The sequence below is a fragment of the Mustela nivalis genome (genome assembly GCF_964662115.1).
Source record: "Mustela nivalis genome assembly, chromosome: 2".
Taxonomy (NCBI): Eukaryota; Metazoa; Chordata; class Mammalia; order Carnivora; family Mustelidae; genus Mustela; species Mustela nivalis.
The window spans coordinates 24,978,866-24,998,366 of NC_139021.1; the positions used below are offsets into that span (position 1 = coordinate 24,978,866).

The 19,501-nt window shown below is 38.6% G+C and overlaps 1 protein-coding gene across 5 annotated transcripts in view; it reads left to right on the top strand.

Annotated features, from left to right (window-relative positions):
- Window positions 1-310: 310 nt before the first annotated feature.
- CSMD3 (CUB and Sushi multiple domains 3) overlaps window positions 311-19,501 on the top strand; it is a 1,245,805-nt gene continuing 1,226,614 nt past the window's right edge. For 3 of the 5 annotated variants that reach the window (XM_082720054.1, XM_082720055.1, XM_082720056.1), the window contains exon 1: window positions 312-791. In XM_082720054.1, coding sequence (XP_082576180.1) covers window positions 614-791 — 178 coding nt within the window. In that variant the 5' untranslated portion in view covers window positions 312-613. Of the gene's footprint in view, window positions 792-19,501 lie in introns of all 5 variants that reach the window. The other 2 variants (XM_082720053.1, XM_082720057.1) reach the window with 2 other exon arrangements.

Genomic DNA, 19,501 nt, shown 5'->3' on the forward strand with positions numbered 1-19,501 from the left:
TTTCGATTAAGTCACCGGATCATAAACGCGAGACGCCTGCCTGAAATCTACTGCAACTACAGTAGTAACACATGTCCCGTTATAAGGACGTGGGCATCGATGGAGCCCGATTCATTACCAGCATGGTTTCCCCAAAAGCAACACAGATCCTCCGATTAAAATATTCCTCCAACATGTTTCTGTATTCACAAACGGCATCGCAGAGCTCACTCTCATAATATTTCTCTGGCTGCTTTTACAGGCAGAATTGATCTATGGGGGTGTGTGTGTGGGGGGGGGGACATAAACCAAGCCCCTAAATTTCAAATATTGTGGGGACTTTGTCAGGGAGCGGAGCTGGGCTTCAAGTAGCTCACGAGTGGTTTCTGGTGGTTGCTATAACGAGCTAGAATTGAGGTAGATTTGGGTGGAGGGGGGGGGGAAGGCACAGGAAAAGACAGAATCCAGAGTAGCAGAGACTTTGTGCCCCCGTTGGAGAGATGGTTGAGTCCTCGTCAAGGTTGCTGTGGTATCCCAGAAACACCATTCACTCCGAGCTGTGACCGCGCACCAACAACAGCAACAACTCCACTGCGCCGGGCTGGGGAGCAGGAATTAGAAGCTCGCGAATAATATGAAAGGGATCCGCAAAGGGGAAAGCCGAGCAAAGGAATCCAAATCCCGGGAGCCTGGCACGAGACGATGCGCTAAATGTGGCCGCCTAGACTTCATCCTGATGAAGAAAATGGGGATTAAAAGTGGATTTACGTTTTGGAATCTCGTCTTTTTATTGACGGTGTCTTGTGTGAAAGGTAGGTCTGTTTTCGGGGGTCCCCTCTGCTTGCATGGAGGTGAGCTGACTTGTCGCCGGGAAAAGGCTGGTAGCTTACTTTGCAATTTGCACCGATAAAATAATGATAATCCTGAAGAAGGAGTTGATTCACCGCTCTTTCGCCCCCCACCCCCAGATAGGAAATGCATTTTGCTTGCCAGATTTGGCGTTCAATGCGGTGATTGAGCTTGTGCTCAATAAATATTCTTGCAGTATGCTCAAACGAATACGTGAGTTGGTTCGTATAGCCTCTAACTAGTGGCTATCCAGGCAGAATTCCTCTGCAAGACTTTACTTGGTGGTGGTGAGGATTACCTTGATTTCTAGTCAAACCAGTGGGGTCTGATGCTTTGGCTAGAATATTTATATTAAAGACACTCGTGTAAATGCTTTTTAACCCTTTCAGGGAGGAAAGTTACTGACATGCAAGGAATGTGCTAATGTTAAATGCTTTAGGACTCAGGGGTCTTCCAAGCATCCCCTCACTAACAGGAACGTCTGAATGCATATGTGAATTATTACTACGTGGGCTCTTGTGCACTGATAAACTGTAGGGGAGCTTCCCTGGTAGAGGTTTGGTTTAAAATGAGGCTTTACAAGGGTCTGAGACGCCAGGAAGTGTAAGGATCCACCTTTGGGGATGAATGAAGGTAGGAGGAAAGTCATTAGCTGACGACCAAAAAGAAAATCCCCAGCAAGTCTTAGCGTTCAGACAGGTAGAGTGAGTGTCACATGCACAGACAAGGGGAGGGGGTGGGTGGGATGGAAAATGTATTCCTAAGCAAGAAAGCTAGGGACAGTCAGAATCATTGGAAGAAAAGCTGTCCTCGGGGAGAAAAATAGATGTCCAGGTCTGTTCCACAACTTCTCCTGCACCCTGCCGCCCATTAATTGCTGCAAAGAATACTCAGGAGGTGTTTATGACTCATGCCATCATTTTTGAAAAATCACCTCCCCATACTCATGGCAGCTCGAATGGATGCGATGGATGTCGCTTTCAGTGAAGCTAGTTTCAAATCCCGGGTGTCTGTGTGTCGGGGGTGGGGGTAGAGGGTGGGTGGTGGGGGGTGTTTGGCCCAGGCGCGCCAAGGCTGTCAACACAAACTGGACGCTTCTTCCTTTGTAAAGGAGTGCCTCTCTGAACCGCAATCGGGCCGCGTCTCTATGAAACAGTTTATTGTCCAGCTTGCAGCTGGCTGTCCCCCCACAGAAGGCAGTCCATTTGCATTCAGTGGAAATGATAATTCATGTTTTGGGTGGAGGGAGCTGGAGGGGTTACCTCTCATTCTATGAGGAGCAACGATGGATGACATGTCTCGAATTTTAATTTACATCCCTAAATGCCAAGAAGTCGCCTCTGGTGTCTGTGGCAGCAACTGTCTTGTAATTCCAACCTGCTCCTTAAAGCTTGATTCTCCCTGACCCAGCTCAGTTCTAAGGCAAAACGCCTGTCCTAAGCAGCGTAACTACACTGCCTGGTGCACAAAAAGCGTCTCGGGTTGCTTACAATGGGTTCGTTTTCGCCGCCGGCTCGCCTTGCGAGGAGCCTCACATTTCTGCTTAGTCCGCCTGCCACTGGGAGTCGGTGGTTAATGGATGGCCCTGGGGCTGACTGCTAGACGGGCGCTTGGCGTGGGGGAGGCGCCGGGAGCCAGCGACGGCTCCTGGCAGGAAAAATGTTGGGGGGGGGGGGCTCCTGCTAGAGGCTGACCGGGGTTAAGTGCGAGTTTTCATGTGATACCTGTTGAGCCAAAACACATTCGAGGGGCAGATGGGGGGAGGGAGTCTCCAAATCCGGGAGAGCACGCCAGCCTGACAAACACAGAACCGCGTTGCCTGCAATTACAGCCCCGCTGCCCGCACCTACCGTATTTTCTGAATAAGACCCGCCGCGGAAAAGAAGGGCGCGTTAATTTGGTTTAAACGGCACCAGGAACGGGACTCCTCTCCTCCACGCACAGCTCCTGGACTTTGGACTGAGACCACTGGTCTCCACTGAGTATATTCCAGTCTGAGGGACACTGAGAAGAAAGAGTGTGTCACACTCTGCTTTGGTCCCGTTCAAAATCAATTTTTTACGGATCTTAAAAAAACATTTTAATGGTAATAAGGTTGTTCTTTGTCACTTACGGCCACTCCGAAGGTTTCTCCTATATTTTACAACCTGGAACGCTGTCCTCAAATTCTGAGACGCAAACTTACCTGGGCTACGTGCTTTAGACCTGTTCCCTACCGGTGGGTGGTGCCAGCCTTAACAGTTGCTTATTCTCCTTTTCCCTCTTCTTATTTTACTTTCTCCGTCTCAAGGCTTTCCTAAAGCCCTGATCGCTGAAAAGGCTTACCTGGTGTTTCTCCTAATGTCTATACCCGCTTTTGTTTTCCACACTGTTTCTTCTGGACTCTCTAGCCCAAAGCAAAGCTCAGAGTGCGGAGCCCTTTTAAGAGCCTTGCACGTCCTAATCTGGGTTCGCAGGAGCGTTGGCGAAGTCTGCGGGGCGCCGTTTACCCCGTAAACAGCTCAGGCCACAAGAATTCCACCTTCTGCCCAGACTTTCCATGCCTTCACCATCTCCCCGCTGCCTACGGCAACTACGACAAAGAGGCTCCGTGGGAGGAAACGCCACAGAGTAGAAGACAAAGTGGCCTTCAGTAGTAGGCCCGAACTGCTGAAATGACAGCCAACCTTATCTGGCCATTTGATCTCCGCTGTCAGCATCTCAAAAGGTGGCGGACAGAGGACTTCAAATCGGGGTGGGGACCTGCTTGGACCTGCCGCAAGCAAGCCTGTTTTAAGCTACCTCACACGCACACAAACACACGCACACACAGACACACAGACACACACACACTCTCTCTCTCCCCAACACGCGCTCCCCTGCGCAGGCGGGCAAGCAGGCAGAGGTTTCTGAAACGCAGCCTGCAGCTGCAGCGTGTCTGTGGAGGTTTCACTCACACAGAAACTGTGAATCTCCAAGTCGTGCTTAAAAGTCCCGCCCACGTAAACAGACACTCGGGGGTACTTTCCCACGCTCCATCTCGGGAGATCGCACAGCCCGCGCAGGAGGTACCATGCAAAAGGTGCAGGGACGAGAACGCATTGCCCTCCTCGGTCGACAGGTGGGAGAGCCTGTGTGCAGCCTTCCACATCCTGCATCCGGGAGTGCTTCCCGGGGCTCCCGCGGGACCCCGGACTTCGAGAAGGATCCACGTTTCTGCGTGCTCTGGGATTCCAAGGAGCTGTGACTCCTGCCACAGAGCTCTTCTGGAAGAGTGGGTTTCACACCCTCTCCCTCGGCTAAAAAGGGTCGCGGGTGACCCTGCGGGAGGAGAGCTGGCAGCGAACTCTGGAGCATCTTCTGCGGTTACCAGAGTGGCCGCGCCCCGGGAGGTCTCAGACCCCCGCGTGTCGCGTCTTCAGGGACCGACACCCTCACTCCTCGCCCTCAGGCGACGGTCTGACCTGACAGAAAATACCTGTCCTCTCTCGAGGGAGGTTTTCCAAAGGGAATGCAGTAAGTTAAAGTCTTCACAAAACAATAATAACAACAAACCACAAAAACAAAACCCGCTTCCCCTTCCTCGCCACGGTCAAAACCCTTCCCTTGAAGCTGGCACGTTTGAGACACCTGCCGGGCGATGACATTTTGTGTTCGAGGCAGGGGTCCCGCTGCAAGTAGGACAGGTCTCCTCCGTCTTTTCCCCTTGCGAATACTTTTTAATTTCCTCTAGAAGGCCAGACTCCATGAAATGTCAAAGAAACACCCGAGGCTGAAAACGGAGCCCTGACTTGGCCTTGCCACGTGTGTGTATTGCTGGGAGGAGGAGATCCACATGGCCTGACACCGAGGGGCCTTCGGGAAGCCTCGGGAGTGCACGTGTGTGTCCCTGGGGGTGTCCGGGGCTGAAACGCGTGGCAGGGAACCAGCACGTTTATGCCCCCCCGGACTCTAGATGGTCGGTGGTGCCGTGGACACTGCTGCCGCGCTATCCTGTGGGGGCGCCGGGAAAACCGGTCCCCCAAGCTGACCGCAGCGCTGCCCTCACTCAAACCACCTCTCCGGTGGTGGGCATTCAGGAAGCTCGAAAACCTCACTGGGGAACAAGGAACTGGGACTGCTGTCCCTATACGACCCCTCCATTCCCTCCCTAGCTCCCTCGCTGGGGAAAATGAGAAGCAGGAGGCAGTCCCAGGGTTCAAGCGCCACGAGGGCTTAGTTGGAGCCGAGGGAAAAGGGCAGAAGAAATGAAACAGCGTGGGGTCATCCCAGTCACCGTGTGGTCCTCCCAGCGCCGCTGGAGTGGCCTGCTCAGGGTCGAAAGCCGGGCGCGCACAGGGATTGCAGCACATTGCAGAATAGTAATGAAGCAGGACGACCGTAGAAAGAAAGATCTACTCGGGCATTAGGCGAGTTCCCTTCTCCCTGAGCACGTCGCCTTCGGGGAGACTTTGCACCACGGAGTTGCTAAGCCAACCCAATTTACCGCCCGAAAAGGCTCGAACAGCTCCCAGAATTCTAGGCTGAACTTCCCCTGGACAGTTACCTTGTTGAAATTGTTCTGAAATGTCATTTTGCAGCACCGCGTTTTCTCGAATCTTCTGGGGTTGGGGGATTGGGGGGGGGGCGGGGGGGAGGCTGGGAAGGCTGCATCAAGCCTGCATAGAAAGAATGTGTGAGCAGAAATAATTAAGGAGAAGGGTTCAACCCCTTGAAAACCTGATGCCAGTTCCTTTGAGATCCTTCAAGGAGAAAAGGCATAAAATTACTGTGGGAGCATAGACTTAGTTGCAGTAGTTGTTATTACTCTTCATGATATTAATTAGCCTTACTTTGAGGAATGACTGAATAGATTTGGGGTATTTATGTCTTTTTTTTTTTAACACAATTTGGTATCTAAGGAAATTCTGAAATAAAGCAATAGCAAATGGCATCTATACATGATTCTATATATAGTAAAACTATCACAAGTGAGCTCTGAAAAATAGGCAGGAGAGGTAGAACAGTTAATAATGTCTTTGTACGGATGTGGGAACCCTCTAACGCTAAAACACTTGTCTAACATCTCAAATACAAATAACTGAAAGGGACTAAACTCAGCTTCACTTGTCTCCAAATATCCTCCTCCTTGTGTACCAAAAGATCATCTTTTTTCTCTTTAACATCAGGGTCTCCGGAAAGAGCTGCAGTGTTTTGTCCAGTTTGGGAAACTACTATGAAGCGCCAAACAATGTATCTACTAAGGAAGCAATTACTTTAAGCAACATGACTACTTGGGAAAATATGCCTTTCTGTACTTCAAAGTCCAATGGTTGAAAGATTAGTAGTAAAATGTTTGCAAATTAAAGAGATTAGAAAAAAATGTGTGAGATACAAAAAAAAAAGTGTGAGCTATAAATAAAACTTAAGGCTATTTTATCTATCTATCTATCTATCTATCTATAAGTAGATAGATAGTTGCATTAAAACACAGCTTCCCTTTTTACCTCTTTTGTCCATTCCCTTTATTCATAGGGCAAAGTGGTGTGTAGATGAGGGATACAGTGGCAATTCTGATTTGGCTTTTGGATGAGGTCTGTTAAGAATGTTAGAACAGATGTTATTGTTAACAAATTCATCTTTTCTCTCTTAAAGTGAGCAGGTGGGTGATTCATGGTATTTTCCAAAGAGATCAATCTCCATGTCTACAAGATTTTCTTAGACTTAGGCCCCTTATAAGGCTCTCATTCTCATCAGGAATACATGTTTACAAATGTCACAGAAAAATCAGTTTGTCAAATACCTTCCAGTAGTCAAAGTTTCAGGATTGATGGCCATCAATATATGGTATTGATCCTTCCGTATCTCAAGCCTCCAATCCTGTAGCCATCAAATGCATTTCATGCCATCAGGCCCTTTGTTACGCTACTGCTTTGGTGCTGGGTAAAAGTTCCTAAGGATTCATATTTTCTATATAGTCATGGCCTCTTGGCCACAACCCCATCTGAAATCTCCTCTAAAAAGTCTGCATTTACAATCTTCATACACATCACACACCTTGTAACTGGATAGTAAGAATATCAGTGGTAATCATGTTGTCTTAGATATCACAATATTATTCTATTGGCTATTCTTGCTCTGCAGTGATTTTCAAACTGTTCCTGAACAAAGAGCATCAACATTCTCTGGGAATTTGTTAAGAATATGAACTCCCAGGTGCCAAACCTGGGCTTACTTGAGATAGATGCCTTGGCAGTTGGGCATAGACATTAGTGTTTTTAACATGTCATCCAGGTTTTCTTGATGTGGTCTAAAGTTTGAGAACCACTATAGCAAAGAGCAAGAGTTCTGGAGCTACTGAGACCTGAAGTCAAATGATTTTGCTAGCAGTTATATTTGTACCAGCAGCCCAACTTTCCTAAACTCCAGTTTTAGTCTCTATTTAAAAAAAAGAGAGAGAGAGAAAGAGAGAGAGATAGTAGAATATCAGTAGACCTATAGGGAGAGGGAGATTATGCACTTACCATATACAGTGCCTGGTAGCTATTATCAGTATTATTCAAATACATTTCCATGTGCAAAGCCAGTGTAAATGCCCACATACTTCCTCCCTAACTTGTAGTCCTAACTTGTCCATAGCAGTAAATAAAAAATGTAGCATCTTCTCACTAGCTATTATCATAAAAGTTAATATTTTAAGTACCATATATCAATTAGTACTATGTAAGAACATTAGCAATTACATGCTTCAGGGTAATTTTTAAAAAATTGTTAACCACTTGTTTTGTAGAAGACAGAAACAATTATGGAATGAAAATATTTTCTGAGGCTGATTTAATATGTAACATCAAATAGTCTTGTCTTCAATAAGGTCTATACAGGTCTTACAAGTCGATAAAAATAAAATCAGTGTATTGAATTTTTTTATGTCTCAAAGAACTTTAAGGAATAGTATTTAAAATCAAATTCTTATTTATTTCTTCTTACAATCTGGACACAATTTCTTATTTCAAAGCTTTTTAATCTAGAAAATCTGTCCTGAATTTATTTTCTTTGTGTTTTTCTTCTGTTTAGCCATATTAACATAGAATTAATAGCCCCTTTCATTTGCATTTACAACTGCACATTTCTCTCACATGATCTATATAAGGCAATGGTGTCATTCAAAACTCTACCATAGAGGGACACCTGGGTGGCTCAGTTGGTTAAGCAGCTGCCTTTGGCTCAGGTCATGATCCCAGCGTCCTGGGATCGAGTCCCGCATCGGGCTCCTTGCCCCGCAGGGAGCCTGCTTCTCCCTCTCCCTCTGACTCTGCCTTCCACTCTGTCTGCCTGTGCTCGCTCTCGCTCTCTCTCTGACAAATAAATAAATAAAATCTTTAAAAAAAAAAAAAACAAAAAAAAACCAAAACTCTACCATAGAAAGTATAGCACATTCTATAAATATTACTGATGTAAGAACAATTGATAATGTTAGAGACTATCTGCAATTTTAGTGGTATCTGAAATATTTTAAAATTCTCTTTAAGACATAGAAATAAAATTTCTAAAACAATGAATATTACTACATTTGATGGGTTTAAATGTCCAGTAAGTGATTGATATGTATAAAAAGTGATGAGTGATTCTCAAGAACAGAGTTTGTAATGTTCAAAATCATAAAGTTCTTCTTCCTTGCTTTGTTGTACATTAGCATATTCTAAAAGGAACATTTATGCTTACATAGTTTTAAATGATGAGGAAAATTTTTAAAACTATGACGTTTAAAAATATAGTTGGATACCACTTTGAAAGGGATTTTATAAATGGAAACAGACTCTACAGAAATGGATTTATTAAATCTCTAGAAACATTGGAAAATCTAGGCTACCTTCTACCTTGTAGTTTTCCATTAATAAGTCCATCAGGTTGACTCTAGAATGTTCAGAAGTGTTTCCTATAGAAACATGATATAGGACATTATTATGTCCTATAAAATTTGGGGAAAGAGTATTGGGGTAGAATTCTTTGTTATGTGTTTTTTTTTTTTTTTTTTTTAATGTAGACGTCTCTGCTAAGCCCTTTCTAAAAAGTGTAGAGTTACATCTTTTACAGTGGTTCTCTCCCTCATTTTTCTGCTTTGATTTCTAGCAAGCAACCTGTGAGATGGGTGTTATCTCCTACATACAGTTATCTCCACTCACAAATGGTCCACATTTCCTGAGGCCAGAGAAGTACAATGACTTTCCATGATCATAAGGTTAGCAAGTTAGTAAAATCTGAAATGATAATAGATTCAGAAGCTCACAGACTTATTAAAAGTTAAAACTGTAAGGGCCTAAGTTCCTAATCAAGATTCTTCAGTTTTAAGAGAAGAAACTGAGACCTTGAGAATTTATTTTAAAAGAAAGACTAAAAGTATTATTCATTGTGTGTGTGTGTGTATCTATCTATCTATCTATCTATCTATCATCTATCTATATATATATATATGGTATGTCATGGTTATAGGAATACATAAATTCTGTTTTATAATCTTCAACTTTTTTTGCTCAAGTTGCCTGACATTATTCCTATGATCCTGTATGATAGATGTGAAAGATATTTTTAGTTTTATAAGCAATAATAAGTGAAGTAAATGTACAATAATGCATATGTATGTCACTATAAGATTTAAAACTTTTCAGGGCATTAAGTATTAAAAAAATGGAACCAAAATTTATAACCTTAGATCCTAACCCAATTCTCTTGAGTAAAATGTAAAATTTATAAATGCAGATGAAATTATGAACTTCACAAATACAATAATATTTGGATATAAAATGGTTTACCAGTTTTATAATAAACCTTGGCAAATAAATTTTTTTCCATATTTCATCTTAATTGTCCATTTAGTTCTATAGATTTTGAATGATAGGAAAGTTCTTATAACTAGTCTCATATCTAAATAGGGAATGCAAATTAGATTTATTTGTCAGAACAAAGGAGTGTGTTTTAAAAACATCATATACAAGCTTCATCCACACCATCTACTTCATTCCATAACTGCATCCTAACTAAAAGTACATGTATAGTGATGTACAGAAGAGATAAGACAGAGAAATGAAGTTTCTTGCCAAGATTTAAAGTGTGCAAAACAGTCTTCAAATTCCCTGTCTAGTCCATGTTTCTCTTTATTGGGAACCTTTATGAGCTTCTTTATTTAGTCCTGATTGGTTTATGGGAATAAACCTCTTTGAGAGGAGAGACCACTATGCCCAACCCCAAATTATGGCCAGACCCAAAATAGTTCTTCCTGAAGTAATCATGTAAGGAGACACAGATACAGAAATGTAATATCAGTAAATTAGAAACAACATTCAATTTAACGAGTGACCTAAAAATCAAATCCAGGTATTTAAATATACGCAAGAAAAGAGTGCACTTACATATATACTAGACTATCCTTAAGTATCAAAAAAATAGTGTTACTTTTTCTTGTGAAGGTGATAAAATTTATTTTCATATGTAACAAAGCACTTTGTCCTTTCTGAATTTTTTACTCTCCCAGTATAAACTAACATTTTTCTTACTTGCATTATTAAAATTTCATCTGTGAGTATAATTTTAGAGATGTCATTTTAACCTACATTTTTAGTTTTAAAGTTCAGGTATCCTAAAAATGCCTTCATATGGATTATTCATATACTTATTATATAATTATAATTATAATTACAATAATAATAATTATTATATATATTATTATAATAAGCATATACTTATTATGTTGGATACTTTTTTAATGGGACATCCTTATTTTAAATAATTTTGTATCTTACAACAGCTAGATGTAGATTTCTCCAAAGTTGACAAAAGCTAGGGATAGGGGCGCCTGGGTGGCTCAGTGGATTAAAGCCTCTGCCTTCAGCTCAGGTCATGATCCCAGAGTCCCGGGATGGAGCCCTGCATCAGCCTGCTTCCTCCTCTCTCCTCTCTCTCTGCCTGCCTCTCTGCCTACTTATGATCTCTATCTGTCAAATAAATAAATAAAATCTTTAAAAAAGCTAGGGATAAAGGTACACCTAAAATCCGTCTTCTAATCTATTTCTTACAGTTATGCCTTCCAGAATTTTATTTAATGTTGTCAATTGACTATTAACCAAATTCTCCACTTCAAAATTGAGTCTGTTATAATTGACTTTATTGAAATTTTAAATTACAAATTAACATTTTGTTTTCTTGATTTTGGTGATGGGAATGGGAAGTAAATTGATAAGTCAATGCCTTTTCTTAAGCTTGTTCACATTTCCATTAACTGCTTGTTTCTCATTGATAGCTACCTAATAAATCTATCAGCTCTGTTTTATTATTTAATATTATTGTAATTTCTCAAATATCTATTTTAGTTTTCTACAAGGACATAACTTATTTTTTGTTTGTTTCTTCACTCTATGAGGATTGTTTGACTTGAAAGAAATCTGAAAATAATGTTAATTTCATTTTTTCTTTCAACACCACATAATGGGTACCTGAGGTTTACCAACTGAGTCAATAATTTAAAAATATAATTTTAAGCTGAATTTTGAGTGTGTTACTATAGAAAAGAGAATATGATTCTAATTTGTTGTTAGTCTACTAAATCATAATAACATAATGTTAACATATTTTAACTTCAGGCAATTTGTAATTTTTAGAAATGATTTTGTTTTCAATGTATAAACTATTTTTTTCATATACAGGAATGACTTTTAAAACTGTTATTGGCGAGGTGCCTCCTTAGCGCAGTTGGTAGCGCGTCAGTCTCATAAAACTGTTATTGGGGGTATAATTTGAATTTCCCCCAAATAAGGTAATGAATTTATGGTAATCTATCTGGATGTTCTACTGTGAAGCTCTGTGTTACTAAAAACTGCATTTGTAAGATAATGGATCAAAGTTAGGAGAACAGCAGAAAAAATACAAGGAAATCTCCTGAATATGAAACATGTTACCTTGGATTTATTGGCTCCATGTTCTAACTGACTGAGCTGTGTAGTCAAGGCAAAATATTTACTCAGTGTTCACATATATGGAGAAACTCTGAGTTAAGGTTTTTTGGCTTATGTCTAAATCAAAACAGCTGAACTGATTCAAATGTTTTGGGTAAACAAATTTGCATCCATGCTGCTAATTTGTATGCCAACTTTCAGCTTCATAGTTTCTAAGGTGATGGAGATGATAAACCCTCTTAAACGAAGTCTGCAATAGAAATGTTGACAGGCCTAAGATCACCTGTATTGAGTTCATGTCCAATGGTCTTTTCATGGCTTTTAAAGAAAAATTTTATCTATAAATCCAACTAGTACTTGATTGCTCTTTCATCTGCTAAATCTTTTTAAAGGAGGTCAAAGAGAAACTCTTAAAATCAATTTTCTAGCAAAATGCCAGGAAATCTTTAATATCTCTGCTAACTTGACAGTATTCATTAATATATTAAATAGATGAAAATCAGAAATGACATTTTGAACTTAATTTTTAAATACTACGAAGTGTAAGTCCTTAGAAATTACCCATTTTTCAATAATTTGAAGATTACTACTTATTTTTATCTCTTGTTGCATACGTTATTGAATCTCCATATGTTAGAAAAACTATATTCTGATTATATAACTCCTTCCAAAACAGAATTCTCAAAGGCCTCAAAAGAAATTGGAAGGTGTTAGACCTTAAGCTATGTCTTGTGCTATTTCATGTAAACATAACCTTAATTGTTTCCATAATTTTCTTTGGGCTTAAGTTTGATTTGGTTTAGTAAGCTTTTTGTTAGTACAGTATTATTTTGAATTAAATAGTATGGTTTTGACATAGTCTAAGTTAGCAGTTGTGAAAGACTGTGGTCAGTAGATGGTAATTCCACAAAAATAATTGGTAGCTTATTTATCAGTTCTGGGACTCATTAACACTTTCCTTCACCCATCAATCATTTATTGAGAGCCAATATGTGTCAATAAGTTTAGGAGATAAAGATGAAGATCTAGTCACTACCCTAAAACAAGGCAGTCTTTATTTTGAAGTAGAATATAATAGCAAAGCAATCTGCTTATTGTGAAATTGTTTAGTTCTTCAATGGGATTCTCTTATCATAAAATATCAAGGTAGCTTATACCACCTTTATTTCTATATCCTATACTTTAAATCTTTATCCTAGCACAGGTAGGTATTAACATTCTATAGACATTGAAACTTTCCAATGCAATATATCTTTTTGTGGTCTAACACAATTTTCTCTTGTAAATTTCAATTAAAAATGTTTATTGACTCCTATCTCTTCAGCCAACTGATATTAACTAGTTTATTCAGTATTAATGAAGAGCTTACATGTATTTCTACAACAGTGTGTTTGTAGAGATATTTTGTGATCAGCAAATCGTGCTTCTTACCTATTTTTCCCTCATATTAGCTCCTGCCTCAGAAGTCACCTGCTTGCTAATGCTTTCCAATTTAAATTCAATTCTCTACCCCTTCATTTAGTGATTCAGGAAAAAAGCCTTGAGCCAAGGTCAACACATACAAAGGAAAAACAAACAACTTAATATAAATAGAACAGATTCTGTCAGTTTTCTATTTCTTAATTTTTGTCTTTATCAAAGACCTATATAAGTAGATGATGTTTTGTTTTGCTTTGTCTTTAATTCATTATTAAAAAGAGCAATAGATGGGCACCTGGGTGGCTCAGTGGGTTAAGCCTCTGCCTTAGGCTCAGGTCATGATCCCAGGGTCCTGGAATGGAGCCTGACATCAGGCTCTCTGCTTGGCAGGGAGCCTGCTTCCTCCTCTCTCTCTCTCTCATTCTCTCTCTCTGCCTGCCTCTCTGCCTACTTGTGATCTCTGTCGAATAAATAAATAAAATCTTAACTAAAAAGAAAAGAAAGCAACAGAAGGATGTATGAATAGCTATAGGAAGAAATACTGGCATTGGGACAAAGTCAATTTTGCTATACAGGAGTTAAGTAGGTTTACAAGGTTAGAAAATTCTCTAAATTTGATCTTGTGTTCTACATTTTTCTCATTCTCGCATTCGAAATTCGATGAGTCATGTTATTTTAATGTTTGCACAAGCATCCTGCTTTATGATTGTCATCTCTGTATCCTTTCTCATATTCCATAAAGCTCACTTCTGATTGAATACTAAGAAACAGGATTTAATGTTTATTAATACAACACATATTAAGGAGTTTTCCTGATTCTAAGCTTCAAGATCTTGACTTCTAATGAAAGATCAAAACCAAACATTTTCGATATCTATGCAAACTGCTATCTTCTGTGCTTAGATTACTCCTGTGAAAAAAGTAAATCTAGAAGGTTGAGATAAAGGAGCTTTGGGTAACATGAATTGTTTTACTTAACTTGGTACAACTAAAGGAAGGAATAATGTGAACCACATTGAATTTCTAACACTTTCCACAACACATAGCATTAGCTCGATTTATTGAGATCCCATACTAAGGCATGGGAGTTAATTTGCTGGATATGCTGATCTGGTTCCATCAACATCTCAAAACATCTAAGCTCCTTTCTTTCTTTGATAGAACAAAGAAAGCAGTCCTTTTACATTTCACAAAGCTGTATTATACAAAGGACCTGCACTGCCTTTCTACTCATTTTGTTTTTCCTTCTTAAGTTCCAACTCTCTTTCTTCTTTCAAAGTATTAGTGATAATTTACATATAACAACTGAGTCCTAACACGAGCTGTTTGTTTAGAATAAAATGGGGAGGCTTTCGGGTTGGCCTGTTTATTGTCCATACACAAGAAAAATCTGAGAAAAGCCATCTATTAGATGTATAGGCAGCCTTCATGGAAACTATAAAATGGGGTACAATTAGTTGAGGTTAGAGTTTGGAACAAGTATCTTTGCTAATTCAGCTAGTTCTGAGAAGGGTATTTCATTAAAAGAGACAACCATTACCCATGCTTCAAGTACTTTCTAAATCCTAAATTACATGTCGTCAGTGAAATTTTGTTATAAGTGAGTAAACACAGGGTAAAATAAGAAGCATACGCATTTTTTTTATTAATAGCAGCTTTAAGCACAAATGTTCACATTTATGAATTTTGTCTCCTGTATTTCCATTTCAATTTTTATAATATTTCATTTTATATGTGAAAATACTTCCCTCTACAAGGAAATCACTAGGCACTTCTATTTGTTCTGATTCTTCATTTCTTTTCTCATCTTCATAGCAGGAAAAGAAACTGATGTTCCTTGTCCACTACTGTGAACTATGTGAACTCATTTAAGCATTTCTACTTGGAGAGATTGATAGACTTAACTTCTTATTAAATTTGAGGAAGCAACTTAGGAAGAGAAAATTAGCTAATGTGGAGAAACCCTGTGTGTACAACTCAAAACCATTGCTCTTTTCATCACACCAAACAGGATTTTATCAACTTTGAGGATTTAAAAAAAAAGAAAAAATCAGAGATTGAGGTGAATTCTGAATTCTTTCACATGGATAAGGTTATTTCTTTTCTGGAGGGAGTATTTCTGAACATAGAACAGTTTATTTTACATGCTTCAAGATGAAGGGAAGGCAGCAGAAACAGGAGAAGTCAGGGGTAACAATTTAGAAAGGTCAGACTAGTTATGTTGCCAGAGGCACAGGGTTTATGTTAGTGTTTGGACATGCTTTGTTGAGTCCTTTATTAAGTTATAGTTTACTGTTACAATGAAAAAAGAAAAAAAGGAAATTGTGAAGAAAACTTGGGTGCTATGTTATCATAGTTAGGTATGGTATTTTAATGCCTGAAACTGTTTTTGTTTGTTTTTCTTTTGACAAATTAACATAGAAAGGGAGCCTTAACTGTAATGTGAAATAAGGTCTCATTTCACATTTACTTATATTCTTCTTTATTTTCAACAACCTAGGCCTCATGGAAAACTTTCTGTGAACTTATTTCTTAGAAATGTACAATCAATAAATTCCTTAAATCATGGCTCTTATTGTGTAAAAAAGAATACTTCAAAAAATCTTAAATTACCCACCACAAAATCTCCATACCTAACTCAGTACCTTATAAATAGAGTAAGCACTCAATAAACATTTAGAGACTTGAATTGGATTATAGTTAATTGAATTCATTAATTTGGTTTAGGTCCAACCTGTACACAGAAAAATCAATCTATATTGCCCAAATCTTTCAGTTGTTATACATTCCAATGTTTCTGTTAATGGTGCCTACTAATTATCTAGGAAATAAGATGATTTATGAAAAAAATTATATAGCTATTCAGTATGTAAAAGCATGAATCACCTCTATTACTTTCACTTTTGAATATGTAATCCAGTATCTTTCACTCGAATGATCTGCATTAAAGTCCCTTACTTCAAAATATCACTACCTTTGTTATCATTACACTAAGAATCCAAGGAATTACCCAGCCCTGATAAATTATCTTCGCTATCAGAAATAATCGCTCATTGTGCGGTCCTTTCACGACATATTTTCAAGTAGTGCTCAATACATGAATTTGGAAACATTTACTATTATTCTCATCTCTAATCTGATGAAGTAGAAGGTAGATTCTAATACCAGCTACATCCTTACTGGTCAGGTGACCTTAAGTGCCTTATTTCCTTTAGGCTCAATTTCCTTCTCTCTCCCATTCTCTGTAGACTTCATGTCATCTCAATACCAAATGGACTGGTATGAAAAAGCACTCTATGAAGTATACATTGCCACAAATAATGATATTGCAACAACAATGACTACTATTGTATTTATCTGAAAATAAATGACTGATTGGGGCATCTGGGTGGCTCAGTGGGTTAAAGCCTCTGCCCATCGGCTTGGGTCGTGATCCCAGGGTCCTGGGATCGAGCCCCATATCAGGCTCTCTGCTCAGCGGGGAGCCTGCATCCTCCTCTCTATGCCTGCTTCTCTGCCTACTTGTGATCTCAGTCTGTCAAATAAATAAATAAAATCTTTGAAAAAATAAAATAAAATAAATGAATGACAAGCTGTGGTTTTGTATCTATATGACTGTATATGTAGAATAGATTTTGATAAGTCTTTTAGTAAGGGAAATTCTATTTTACCTCCTTAACCAATCCAATATTTATCAAGATAGCTCCAAATATCTAGCATATGCAATAGCTATGGTGCTAATGTATTTCTTTATAATTTTCAAAATGGGTGCTCCTGGTCAAATTCTTCAAGAAAGTATATCCCCGGGGCACCTGGGTGGCTCAGTGGGTTAAGGCCTCTGCCTTCAGCTCAGGTCATGATCTCAGGATCCTGGGATCAAGCCCCTCATCAGGCTCTCTGCTCGGCAGGAGCCTGCTTCCTCCTCTCTCTCTGCCTGCCTCTTTGCCTACTTGTGATCTCTGTCTGTCAAATAAATAAATAAAATCTTAAAAAAAAAAAAAAAAAGAAAGTATATCCCCTTTTAGAAAGTCCAAATATACCAATGAAGTTCTAATTAAAATTATTGCCATTCTTCTTTGACCATTGAGGTATTTCTTGACTCCTGTTTGATTTCTTGATTTTGTTCCTGAAACAAGTCTAAATCTGATAATAAACTGTTGAGACTGGCCATAATGCCCAGAGGAAACTCAGTCCTCTATGATCTTAGACTTGTTAGTGGTTCAGAAATCTGAGCAGCTTATGGAGGGATCCATGATTCTGAAGAAAATATAATTCAATCAATTTATACTTAAGTGTATAACAGAATTTTTTTTAACAGACAGAATTTAATATTCTCCATCCACCATAAGTGACCAGAGTTTGGTACTCAGGAGTTTTCTGTTTTGTTGCTGTTAGTTGTGTGTGTGTGTGTGTGTGTTTATTTTGTTTTCTTACTGTTTCTGCAGTGAATCTTTAAATTTTAAAGTTTTTTTTTTTTTTTTTTTTTTTGGTCTTAAACAAAACAAGCCTGCTCCCCAGTTTAAAATATATCCCTACTTTTTCAACTTGTTGAAATGAAAACTCTCTCCTCTTCAGATATATTTCTCTGGGTGCTATTTAGTTGAAATTGAATTCTTCTTTCCTCATATCAACCTTAAATTTCAGAATTATAGTTCTTACCATAATCTGCCTTGTATTCAGTGATTTTTTAAAAAGATTTTATTTGACACAGAGAAAGAGATCACAAGCAGGCAAAGAGGCAGGCAGAGAGAGGGGGGGGGGGAAGCAGGGTCCCTGCTGAGCAGAGAGCCCAATGCAGGGCTCAATCCCAGGACCCCGAGAGATCATGACCAGAGCCAAAGGCAGAGGCTTAACCCTCTGAACCACCCAGGCATATGTATTCAGTGATTTATACATATCCTATCTCCCTCATGTAACAGAGAAATATGAGAGGTCAATGTTCCTGTACTTAGCAATTTTACATCTCCAAGGAATTTTGCACAGTGCTCTAGAGACAGAAATGTAATAGATGTTTGTTGCTTTAAGTAATACTGAAACACAACAGGAAAAGGACTGACCTATCATTTTCTGACATTCGTAATATTATTTTGTATGTATTTCTTCTATTACTAATTAATGCATTGATACTGCCTTTTTTTTTTTTCTGCCTCCTGTAATCTTTTGTTATAATATATTGGTTTTTAGCTCTCCCATGTGTTTTCTAATTTGCCACTTGATTTACTTTTGGGCCATTTAACTTGTCCTTTGTTAAAGTTTTAATGTTCTTTTGCTTGTCTTTTTTACCTGTTTTAGAATTTGAAATTTCTCTTGAAGCATTATGTATATTTCTAAAAATGTATAGGCATATTTGTTTCAGGTTTCCTACTTTTATAAAAGAAAAAAATGAGAAAGCCTATCAGTTGTGTTGTAACTATTTCTCTTAGACATTTACACTTCTTCAAGGTGTGTCAACTCATTCATAAACTCCTATCTTTATGACCTTCTATTTTTCTTTGACGTATGAAACAATGATAGTGTTTAAGACATCTTTGAAGTTTGTCAGAAACATGGTCTGTGCAAATTCTTTCCGTCTCTGTTGATACTATCTTTCAGATCATAAGAAAGACAATTTCTTCCAACTATGACTTCTTCATTGTTTTTATTTTCTCCTATGTTTCCATTCTATCATATTTGAATTTTAGAAGTTGCTGCAAATATTTAAAATCCCTTCCATTTTGAAAACTTTGTATGTTACTGTTACTTTCTATGTTACTGTTTAACTCGCCAAATTTTTCCTTTCTTTGGTTGTTGCAATTTTTACTTTATAAACTATCTTCCTCAATTTGAAACATTTAAATGCTTTTTAAAAAATAATTCACTTTTGGATCTTCTCTTTATTGAGCATGAGATATTTTTGAGGAATATAAATCCATGACATGCTTTGCTTTGAGAGGCACCGTTGGCTATTACTTTATTATGCTATCCCCTTAAAGTTGCTTCACAAATAATTCTTTTTATTTTCTTTTCATCTTTAGAAGTCAATTATATTGTTATAATCATCAGAGCTGCTTATCATTCCATAATATATTTTTATATTAACACGTTAAGGCTACATTTCTAGAGCTTATCACTAAAAATATACCCTATTGTCTCCTTGACAGTAGGTATACAGTAAGCTTCAATTTTGCCTATTTGATACTTTATGCCAGTTTATGACTCTTGGCTTTTCTCTTAATTTAAAAAGTAATAAAGAGGAAATTAATTCAGATAGCATATTGTTAAGTCAGCGTTTTTTTTAAACCTAACTCATTTTTATTAAAAAAAATTCTTTAATAAAGCTAATAAGACCACTACCTGAAAAATGGTTTACA